Here is a 12,224-nt window from a genome sequence, read left to right as displayed (position 1 = left end):
AAGATAAATGACAAACAGCCTTCCAAGAGAAGAAGCTGAACTGAATTTTCAATGGAAACAAAAGTTAGGTAAATAGAGGCCGGAGGATGTGTAAGGCAGTAGAGCCATATAATAGACACAAGTAGATACAGACTACTCAGGAGATTCTGCAGGATGTAGAGGCAGGGTAACAACATAGGCTGCAATAAGTTCATTATGGAAAGAAGCCTCCAAAGAAGGATTTTTAAAGTAGGGAATAAACAGGATGGGTGAGCATTTACAATCTTCACTCTAAGACATAGACTGCACCAGAGCAATGCTCCTGTGATGATTCAGGCAGGAAATGAGGTCAGAACTGAGGCCACTCTACAGGAAAGGCTGAGGTGAGGAGATGGCTGGAGAAAAGAGAATGGAAAGACAAATAAAAAACATTGCCAGGGAGGAAATAAACCAAGTGCATTTTAGAACTGGCCACATATAGAAAACACAACAGTTATGAAAAGAAAGCCCATCATCAGTTACCTGGAAAGACGCAGCTTATTTTGTATTATTTATTTCTATAGTATTAGGGATTTAAAACTGATATACTGCTAAGAACTTTTATTTTCTCTACAAAGTCACCATAAATAGTCTTTGTAATGTGAACTGTCTAGTTTTATAAATACCATAACCTTTCTCTTTCTAAAACCATATTTTAAGATGGGAAGCTATTGAGTATATTTCTGTATCTAATATATTTATTTAAGTTTAGCTAAGTGTGTTCACTATTGCTGAATAATGGTCTTCCAAAAGACTCTTCTATATTATAATGCCAAAAATTGATGGTGAAAGATCTTTGAAGAGGTAATTAAGAATCTGGAGATGAGGGCATCATTATGTACTATCCAACAGGTGTGAAGTCCAAGACCCCAAGTGCCACAAAGAAGTGCCATAGAGAAATGCCACAGAGAAGTGCCACAGAGAGAAGGCCATGAGAAGCTGGAAGGAAGGATTGGAGTTATGCAGCCATGAGCCACAGAACTGGAGTCACCAGAATCTGGAAAACAAAGGAAGATTCTTTCTTAGTACGTCTAAGGAAGCACAGCTCTGTCAACATCTTGATACCAGTCTCTAGTCTCCAGAACCATAAGAAAGTAAAATTCTGTTATTTTAAACACCACATTTGTAGTAATTTGTTATGAAAAGCTTAATAAAATAGTGCAGCATAAAGAGAATTCGTAAAATTCTAAATACTCATGTGTGTTTATAAAGACATGTAGTTAAAATGTTTTAAAATCTATTTATATTAAAGTTTGTGTTTGAACGAGATGGTCAAAGATAAAAAAGTGGAAATAGAAACAATAAAGAACTTACAAAGGGAGGCAACCCTGGAGATGGAAAACCTAGGCAAGAGATCATGTACTACAGATGCAAGCATCACCAACAGAATACAAGAGATGGAAGAGAGAATCTTGGGCATAGAAGATACCACAGAAGATATTGACACAACAGTCAAAGAAAATACGAAGTTCAAAAAGTTCCTAACCCAAAACATCCAGGAAATTTGGGACACAATGAAAAGAACAAACCTTAGAATAATAAAAGAGGGCCAGAAAACATCTTCAGCAACATCACAGAAGAAGACTTCCCTAACCTAAAGAAAGAGGTGGCAATAACATACAAGAAGCCTACAGAACACCAAATAGTTTGGACCAGAAAAAAAATCCTCTTGCCATACAATAATCAAAACACCAAATGTACAGAACAAAGAAAGAATATTAAAAGCTGTAAGAGGAAAAGGCCAAGTAACATATAAAGGCAGACCTATCAAAATTACACCAGACTTCTCAACAGATATGCTAAAAGCTAGAATATCTTGGACAGATGTCATTCAGACCCTAAGAGAACACAGATCCTAACCCAGGCTGCTACCCAGAAAAACTCTCAATCATCATAGGTGGAGAATCCAAAATATTCTATGACAAAATCAAATTTAAACAATATCTTTCTACTAATCCAGCCCTACAGCAGATACTAGAAGGAAAAAAAAATCCAACACAAGGAAAGAAACTACACCCAAGAAAACACGAGAAATTAATCATCTCATAGCAAACCTAAAAGAAAAGAATCATAGGCACATAATATCACCCCCAACAACAAAAATAATAGTCACGGGTCTTTAATATCTGTCGACATCAACCAACTCAATTTCCCAATAAAAAGACACATGCTGGGCTGGTGAGATGGCTCAGTGGGTAAGAGCACCTGACTGCTCTTCCAAAGGTCCGGAGTTCAAATCCCAGCAACCATATGGTGGCTCATAACCATCCATAACAAGATCTGACGCCCTCTTCTGGAGTGTCTGAAGCCAGCTACAGTGTACTTACATATAATAAATAAATAAATAAATCTTAAAAAAAAAAAAAAAAAAGACACGGGCTAACAGACTGGATATATAAACAGGATCTGTCATTTTCTTGCATACAAGAAACATGCCTGAGCTATAAAGACAGACACTACCTCAGAGTAAAGCACTGGAAAAAAGTTTTCCAAGCAAACTGTCCCAAGAAACAAGCTGGAGTAGCCATATTCTAATATTCAATAAAGTAGACTTTCAACCCAAAGTTATCAAAAGAAATGGGGAAGGATACTTCATACTCATTAGAGGAAAAATCCACTAAGATGATCTCTCAATTCTAAACATCTAAGCCCAAAATGCAAGGGCAACCACATTTGTGAAAGAAACATAACTGAAGCTGAAAGCACACACTTAACTTCAAACAATAATAGTAGGAGACTTAAACACCCCACTCTCACCAATGGACAGATCATGGGAACAGAGAGACACAGTGAAACTAAAAGAAAGTATGAACCAAGTGGATTCAACAGATTTCTACAGAACATTTCACCCTAAAACAAAAGAATATACCTTCTTCTCAGCACCTTATGATATCTCCTCCAAAATCAACCATATAATCATACACAAAAGAAGCCTCAACAGATACAAGAAGATTGAAATAATCCCATGCATTCTATCAGATCACCATCGTCTTCAATAGAAACAAAAACAATAGAAGCCTACACACTTACGGAAACTGAACAACTCTCTACTCAATGATAACATGGTCAGGCAAGAAACAAAGAAGGAAATTAAAGATTTTTCTAGAATTTAACAAAAATGAAGGCACGGCATACCCAAACTTATGGGACACAATGAAAGCAGTGTTAAGAGAAAAACTTACAGCTCTGCGTGCCTTCATAGAGAAACTGGAGAGATCCTATTCTAGTAACTTAACAGCACATCTGAAAGCTCTAGAACAGAAAGAAGCAAACACACCCAAAGAGGAGTAGAAGGCAGGAAATAACCAAACTCAGGGTTGAAATCAACCAATTAGAAACAAAGAGAACAATACAAAGAATCAACAAAACCAAGAGCTGGTTCTATGAGAAAATCAACAAGATAGATAAACCCTTAGCCAAACTAAGGGTACAGAGACAGAATCCAAATTAACAAAATCAGAAATGAAAAGGGAGACAATAACAACAGAAACTGAGGAAACTCCAAAAGATCATTAGATTTTAATACAAAAGCCAACCATTGGAGTGAGATCAGGGACCCCTATGGAAGACTTTGGGTAAGGATTGAAGGAGGTGAAGAAGATGGCAACCCCATAGGCAGACCAACAATATAAAGCAACTTAGACCTTTGGGAGCTTCCAGAGACTAAGCCACCAACCAAAGAGCATACATTGACTGGTCCATGGCCCCTGGCACAGAAGTAGCAGAAGACTGCCTTGTCTGGCCTCAGTGGGAGAGGACGCACCTAATCCTGTTAGAGACTTGATGCCCTAGGGAAGGGGGATGTTGGGCTGTGTGTGTGTGTGTGTGTGTGTGTGTGTGTGTGAAGGGTGTGAGAGGGGAGAACCCTCTCAGAGGCAAAAAGGAGGTAGGATGAGGGAAAAATTCGGGGGGGGGATGACAATATTTGGAATGTAAATAAATAAAATAAGGATTTTTTAAAGGTCTAGAAACTATGGTTTAATACAAATATTCTAGGTAAGTTTAAGCCTTTAAGTTATTTGTAATTTAAGCAATATAAAAAGAAAGTAGTCTGGGTTTGTAAGGAAGATGTTTGTGATCCCAAATCTGGGAGATGGAGGTAGGAGGGTCTGAAAGTCAAGGTCCTCTTCAGTTACATAGTGAGTTTGAGGCCAAAACAAACGAACAAACAAACAGTGAATAAATAAATAAATAAAATAATAAAACAAAGATAAAGAAAAACGGACTTTATTCATTCCTGCATTGTGACTGTAAATTTAAGTGAGTTTTACAGTCTTCAGAAACTGGAGTCAGTCAGAGAATTACTGTGCTGTTACCTTGCATTTCTTCCTCCGAAATACTAAAGAAGGTGGTACTAGCCAGTCAAAAAGTTCTTTCAGCAGACTTTGATGTTCTAGTTCACTTAGAGGCTCCTTCAATGAATTCAACCATGAAGCCACTAGTGGCTCCCATCCTAACTGTGAAGGTTCCAAATAAATCATGCCGCAACGACTCACAGTGGCTGGCTGGAGAAAAAGCAGAGATTTCCTTTTTCCATTTCCAAAAAAAGATTGCTTTTCCATGAGTGGTCCCTGACTGCTAGTACTTATAAGTCCTTTCGGGATGTATGTAGGTCACACCCATTTTTATACTCTAAAAAATCACTACATGTTCTCAGTACAGAAAACTGTTTTCAGTCAGGTCCTTAGACATCTTATACCTATTAGACATCTTCCAATCATGATTTGAAATGCCCAAACCTAACTAATTTCTTTGAAGAAGTCTTGAATCTTCTGCAAAATGAGGTCAAACACAAACATCATCTAAGGTCTTTCTCCTCCCAGTGCTCCCATGAATGCTCAGTCCCTCTATGCTCTCAGGACACGTACATGAAACTGTATTGGGATTATTCATTAGCATCTGCTTATCCATTTTAAACATACACTGAGTCTTACCAGTGTTAAGACCATCTTAGGACACAAAATATTTTGATTCAATAAATGAATAAACTATAAACTATAAACCAAATATTATATATTAAGAACTTACCGAAGCCTGTGAAAGGTCCATTGTTTCAAAGATGAGACTCATTTGAGGGGACATTTGAATGATTTCTCCACTCATAAGGCAAAGCTAAAGGCAAATATTTTTCAAATATTTTAAAATTCAGATAGAATTATTCTGTTTATAGATAAAAGATATGCTGGGATATAAAAGCATGAATATGGACGGAAGCCAGGAAAAATCCTAGTCTAGGCCTGTGTTTATGGTGCCTCCTTAGTTTCTTTAATCTAAAATATTTCCTCTTCTATCAGATATGTTCAGAACCTGAATTTATCCATTACATCCTTTCTCTCAAATTCTCTTCTTTTCTATTGCTAAAACTACCTTATCTCAAGCTTCTTGACTTAGAGATCATTAAATTTAATGTTAATCAGTGACTATTATTATTAACTATTCACATATCAAATTAATTTCACTACAAAGTCTCAACCACCTCCACTTTTCTCTCTTGTTTCCTCTCTGCTCCTACAATCTTCATTCTAGACTTAGGACTCTCTCTAGTCATATGCCAACAATGAAGTGTCTAACATTTCTGGATTCGTCTTGTTAGGTATAAACTAGAGTGGCAAAGAGTTGTACTGTACAATACGCTAGCCATGCAGGGCTATTTGTATTTAATTTACCAATGTAAAATTAAATATAGTTCAGTTCTTCAGCACCTTTCTTTTCTTACTGCACAAGATGAAGTGTGGGGATCCTATGCATGCTGGCAAGCACTCTATTTCTAAGCTATCTTCCTTCCCCAAGTTCAGTTCTTCTGCTACACTAACCAATTCTGCAAACGAAGGGTTGGCAAGCCACATGTGACTGGCTGACGTCTACCTTAATAGTACAGACATTTCCAGATCTGTAGAAAGTTCTACTTGAGAGAAATAATCTAGAATATGTTTAAGTGTATACCAGATGACAGCAGTGAACACTGTTCTGCTTGCTATCAAGTCAGGACAGGACAGCAGCATCACCCTCACTCGCCTGTGCTGCCAACAGCAAACACAAACCAACCATCCAGCAATCCTTGCTTTTGTTGTCACCCGCCAGGCCCAGGGGATCTTTTTCTCACCCAACACTCCATTCCTGGCCCAGATCCATCAATACATCTCATGTTCCTGACCAACCTGTCTTCACTTATTTTTGACTTGCTTTTCTCCAGACATTCATTCCATATATCTCTTGGAAAAAACCATGTAATTCTGAATGACTCAATTCAAGCATCTTAGCTCTGCCCAAATCAGTTCTCCTGATCATTAACATCAAATACACCTTTTTTCCTTTACTGCAGAACAGAGTTTTTCCTCCCCTAATATATCCTGATTATGGTTCTCACTCCCTCTGTGCAGACCAACTTCTCCCTAACATGCTCTCTCCTCATCTTGGTAAGGCATGTCTTATCACAGCTGGCTTTAATTCCTTTCTTAGGTAAGTTCTGCTTTGTATACAGTGCTTCTACTATTCACACACCATTATCTTTAGAGAATATTTCACAAAGGCAGCCTTTGGTAGAATGTTGGCTCTAGCCTTTTAAATTAACCCAGTCCTCAGTACTACCCACATACACTTCTATGTTTCTGTAAGCCAGTGGCTCTCAACCTTCCTATGCTGTGGTCCTTTAACATAGTTCCTCATGTTGTGGTGGGCCCCCAACCATAAAATTATCTTGTTTTTACTTCATGACTGTAATTTTGCTATGTAATGTGAATTTCTGATGCGCAGGGTCTCTGATGAGTGACCCCAAAGGCCGTGGGCTGAGAACACTGCTAAGCAGATCTGCTTTCCAGCTTCCACCGTGGCTAATTAAAACCCTTTCATTTCTTCTAAAAAGAACTGAGGCCCACCACTTCATAAACACAAGTCAGCAGGACTGTCTTCTGTCTCCACCAACTCCGTGTAGCCAAACTCTGTGTATCAGGTGACACTCCTGTCATCTGATGTGAGAGCAGCCTTCTGTGTGAGCTTAAATTCTTACATTTCATTCTGCTCCTTAACTCCTCCTTTCTGAATCATCAACACCTGTCTGTTTACTTTTCTTTCTCAGTGCGATCAATACTACTGAGTGAAAAATGTGACCAACAATGATAAGGTACTTAAACATACATTTGAGTGCTAACTAAATGAATTCACTGTTTAATAGGATAGTCATTTCATATATTTATTTTTAAAAATGTGGGCGGGGGAAAGAGCCCAATGGTAGAGTTCTGGCTTAACATCTGCCCAAGGATTCGGTCCCTAAGGCTACAAAACAAGTGTGGAAATAAACTGAGACATATCCACACAGTAGAATACTAATGCAGACATGAAAGAGAATAAAGAATAAAGTAGAAAATGACAACACTAACACCTTACATAAATAGACCAAAACTGGAGAGCACTAAAGAATGTGAGTCTACTAACATGAAGTTCAAAACGTGCTAAAACCAGTTATTACTTATTAAGTGATGTCCTCTAGAAAATATTCGGACTTGGAAGGTGCATGAATGAACCTCTGTGTGCAGAAAATGTGATGCATCTTTATTTTGGTAACAGCTATGAAAATGTTCAAATACATTAAAGTCATAGCATCCACTTTTTAGAATATTATGTCCATTTATTCTCAATTAAAAGAAATATTATAAGACTACCATTATCTAGTTCTTTTGTATATCTCTCATGTCCCATGGTAACATTTTACAGATAAACAATAAAGTACTTAACTTTTTTAAAAAAAGAAATGACTTTTATTTTCTTCTAATTTCTATAAACTTCTATATGGAATTATAAGATTGAAATAACTTAACTTACTCTTTTTTATGTGTATGAGTTTTATGCCCACATGTACATCTGTCCACCACATGTGCACAGTGACAAAGAATGAGTTACAGATGACTGTTAGGCACCAGGTGGGTCCTGGGTCCTCAGTCCTCTGAAGAGTAGCCAGTGCTCTTAACAGCTAAGCAATCTTCCCTGGCCCAACTTAAGTTTTTAGTAAATTACTATGGTGGTTTGAATATGAATGGCTCCCATAGGCTTATATATTTCAATGCTTTTTCCACATATATTTGAATGACTTTGTCACCAGGCACTACTTGAAAAGATTAAAAGGGTTAAGTGTGGCCTTGTTGGAGTAAGTGTATCACTGGATGTGGGCTTTGAGGTTTCAATATTCCATGTCAAGGCCCGAGAACCTCCCCTGACACACAAACTCTCTTTTTCTCTCTCTCCCCATGAATCATAATGCAGCTCTCAGATACTGTTCCAGTGCCTGTCCACCTCCATTCTCTCTGTCACAGTGATAATGGCCTAGCCCTCCGAAACTGTGAGCAAGCCCCAATTAAATGTGTTCTTTTATAAAAGCTGCCTTGGTCATATTGTCCCTTCCCAGCAATAGAGCAGCGATTAGTACAACTACTATGTTAACACAGTAGCTTGAATATAACATACTTGTATTCTATTAAAAACAAAAGACTATAGCATAGCCTTTACTGAAAAGATAATTTATAAATGTATTCAACTTTTACACACTTTAGTTTAAATGTATAATCCTAGAACTGCTTAATTATATCTGAATAAATTCTGCTTTAAATAGTAGTGATTTACCTTTTTATTATCATCCAATACTGTATTCATACTCTCTATCCACAAAGTATCAATAGGACCATCAAATACAACCCATTTCCGGTCAGGTGATTCTGCTAAGGCAAATTCTCTAAACGTGTTTGCCACAATACCATCAGTCCACTGAGGAAAAAAAGGAAAAGCTGAAAATCTTCCTTCATAAAATAAATTGGATTTATCTTTTAAAACATAGAAATACTTCTAATTTCTTGCTTTAATATGCACTGTTTATAGAAAAGAATATTATCTTGTAGATTACCTCATGAGACACTGGGTCAAACTGCCCAAAAAGTTGACCCATAGTAATTGATTTGGGGTTTACAGTCCTATACATGACCTTTTCTTCGCCTCCATAGTTGCGTTCATTCATAAGAGTTAACGTGTCCGCCAGCACGTGCAGTACTTCTGTCTTGGCAGCAAAAGGCTCTCCTACCAACATGAAACTATAAGAGACAGAGTTATACAGGAAGATGGTAATAATATGACCAATCAAATTATTTGTACCAGCGCAGAATTCATCGTTCTGTGGTCATCACCATATATAATTTTTTAATTTCTAAAATATTTCCTCTGATATGATGAAAGCACACCTAATTTCTAAACTGATCAAGTCTACATTGAATTTTCCACATTCATAACACTCTCAAAGATACCATATAATAGAACGTCTCTACATGACAATAAAATTTTATTAGCCCTATATTCTTAAACTAAAAACCAAGACATGAGAAGAACTGTTTCTAAAGCTTTTGGTGGCTATGGTGATTACAAGTGCTCTTTGCCATATATTTCCAGACCTCCTCCTGGCACACAGGCCTCTTTGCCACTCTTGTAGAAACATTGGGTGTCTAATTCCAACCAATGAGTCATTCACAGTAGATAATTTCCAGTAAGGGAACTGACAGAGTTCCCTTTCAAGAATGTGATCCACAGTGTTGCGATGTGGCTATTCTTTGTGACTAGGATAAACAGAGTTCTCCCTGCTAACCTCTGAATGGACATTCAGAATGAATGAAAAATTAGGCTTTGCATTGTAAGTGACAGTGTAGCTTAGCCCATCCTAGGGAAGAAAACTGAAGTATAATGCACTGGCTTAGAAGCCAGGACAAATTAACAGCTTCCAGAGGACAAATGATTGACCATTGTGATGCTGTGGTAGAAAACTTAATAAATTTAATCATTCAGATAAACTGGAAGACAGGTAATCTGTGTAATGGAGGGGAAAGGGTTGTGAATACAGAGCTATTAGGAACAATGGAAAGACGTCTCTGCATTTAACATAAACTATAAAGATGGAGCACAGAGGAGATGAGGGACAGTTCTGTCTGCAAGTGGACGTGAAGGAGAAGAGAGGGAGCTCAGAAGTTCCAGAGCCTGTAGGATTCCCATGCACATTGTCAAAATTTAAGACAACTTCCAACAATGAAAACTTAGAAGGGTAAAAAGGATCAAATCAAGGACTGGGCTATTTTGTCACAGTATTAAAATCTATGAAGGATTTTTTTTTTTTTTTTTTGATTTTTGAGACAGGGTTTCTCTGTATAGCCCTGGCTGTCCTGGAACTCACCTTGTAGACCAGGCTGGCCTCGAACTCAGAAATCCGCCTGCCTCTGCCTCCCAAGTGCTGGGATTAAAGGTGTGCGCCACCACACCCGGCTCTATGAAGGATTAATATGGTTCTTAGTATCAAAACCCCCATCCTTTGGGAGTTCACCAGTTGATACCCAAAACCATGAGCACTATACAAGTGTATGTAATACTATGTTCTTTCTTGCATATTCAAAACTACAATACAGACTAATTTATAAATTGGATGTAGTAAGAGACTATAAATTAGACTAATATAGTCTAATTTATAAATTGGATGTAGTAATAGCTAGCCATAAAGTAGAATAATTCTAATAATATACTTTGGAAGATTATATGACAGTTCTCTTTCTCAAAATATGAAATTGTCCCTTCATATTTTCAGACTGCAATTGACTGATGGTGGGTAACTTAAGCATAGAAATTGAAACTGCAGGCAGAAAGGGTCACCATCGTTATTTTGGAAGGAAACAAGACTAGATGAAAACAGGCTAGAGGTGTAGACTCTCCTAAACCTGGCAGGGTTAAGTTTCCCATAAGGGTTTAGAGAAATAAAACTGTACTTAGGGCAGATGGAGGACACAACATATAAAAGCTCAATATAATTTTCAAAAGATGTTTACTGATTTCTCCCTCCTGAGTCTGGTCTAATAACATATACATGTGCTCAGCCCTGGATGTGTGAGGATTGGTTTCCTATTCCCTCACTTTAGTGTATGTTACAAATTTTGTATAATACAAAAGTTTTTATTTTAACTTCTCAAAAATTGTGATTATTAGACCCTAACTTTCACCAAACAGGAAATGGCTGGAACCATTCTTTTGTTACTAAAAGTAACATTTTTTTTCTTGTTACTATATGCATGTTGAGGAAGAAAGACAGAAATAGGCAAACCTTTCAAATGTTAAGTCAAGCCCTATGGAAAGCAGCTGATTCGGAAGACCTTCCCAGGAAACAAAAATCAAGCAGTGTTAGGTCCAAGATATTATAAAGAGCATTAGGTTTACGCATTTTAAGAGATCCTTTAAGAAAAAATATTCATATATTATGAATTCAAAAGTACATATCTACCTTATATAAGCTATATGCACAAATGTTTCTAGCTGTTTGGATGGTTCCCTACAAAGACAAGGTCCTAAAATTTATACTCCATTAGATTCACAGTACAACCACCTCTGAAAATGGGACCATTAGGTGCCCAAGTGGATCTCAGAACTGATGCCTAACAATGTAGGCTGTGTTTACTGTACTTTCTGAGACAGGATCTTGCAATCTGGCCTGGATTCAGGACATTTCTGCCTTGATGCTCAAGTAGGATTAGAGATGTGCACGCCTCTTCTGCTTCTTTGTTCTCTGCTGTAAGCTACTGAGAAGAGAGGAGTTATTTGCTCCCTAGCCTTCCTAATATAAAAAGTTTATTGCTTCTTTTCGTTCTTCTGTTTAATTTAAAATAACATTAAACTATGGCAGATAATCAATATTCTTACCCATGTCGAACAATCATCATTTCATACGTCTGAATAATTTTTTCAAGAAAAAATTTAACAGGCTGAAGATTATGTGTTCGGCAGGTTTCATGTGCACATTCCAAAAATTCCTGAAATAAAATAAAAATGAAATGTGTTTCTACAAAGTGTTATTATAAATTATGTCATACAGAAGGAATTTTTCAAATTAAAATGAATAAATAGAACTAAAATGCTTTTAATATAACAATGTAAGTTATTAATGATCATAGCATTGGATATATGTTAAAATAAGAACAATTCTTCTAATGGTGTTTGACAAAATTCTATTTTTGGTTAAGAATATGCTAGATAACCCTTCATACCATAGCAACAAGGAATAATCAGAGAAGCTAAAATATCAATAAAAAGCCGGGTGTGGTGGATCACACCTTTAATCCCAGCACTCGGGAGGCAGAGGCAGGCGGATTTCTGAGTTCGAGGCCAGCCTGGTCTACAAAGTGAGTTCCAGGACAGTCAGG

At 37.2% G+C, this 12,224-nt stretch overlaps 1 protein-coding gene across 1 annotated transcript in view; it reads right to left on the bottom strand.

The window, feature by feature from the left end:
* Window positions 1-12,224, bottom strand: part of Dnah12 (dynein axonemal heavy chain 12) — a 171,786-nt gene that overhangs the window by 100,056 nt on the left and 59,506 nt on the right. The window contains exons 30-34 of the mRNA XM_029541695.1: window positions 11,725-11,834; window positions 8,909-9,092; window positions 8,632-8,772; window positions 5,047-5,130; window positions 4,335-4,523 (exon numbers count right to left, since the gene is read on the bottom strand). Of these exons, the coding sequence (XP_029397555.1) occupies window positions 4,335-4,523; window positions 5,047-5,130; window positions 8,632-8,772; window positions 8,909-9,092; window positions 11,725-11,834 (708 nt within the window). The remainder of the gene's footprint in view (window positions 1-4,334; window positions 4,524-5,046; window positions 5,131-8,631; window positions 8,773-8,908; window positions 9,093-11,724; window positions 11,835-12,224) is intronic.

This window comes from Mus pahari, chromosome 8, assembly GCF_900095145.1.
Source record: "Mus pahari chromosome 8, PAHARI_EIJ_v1.1, whole genome shotgun sequence".
Lineage (NCBI taxonomy): Eukaryota > Metazoa > Chordata > Mammalia > Rodentia > Muridae > Mus > Mus pahari.
This window is presented reverse-complemented; position numbering and strand designations above follow the sequence as displayed.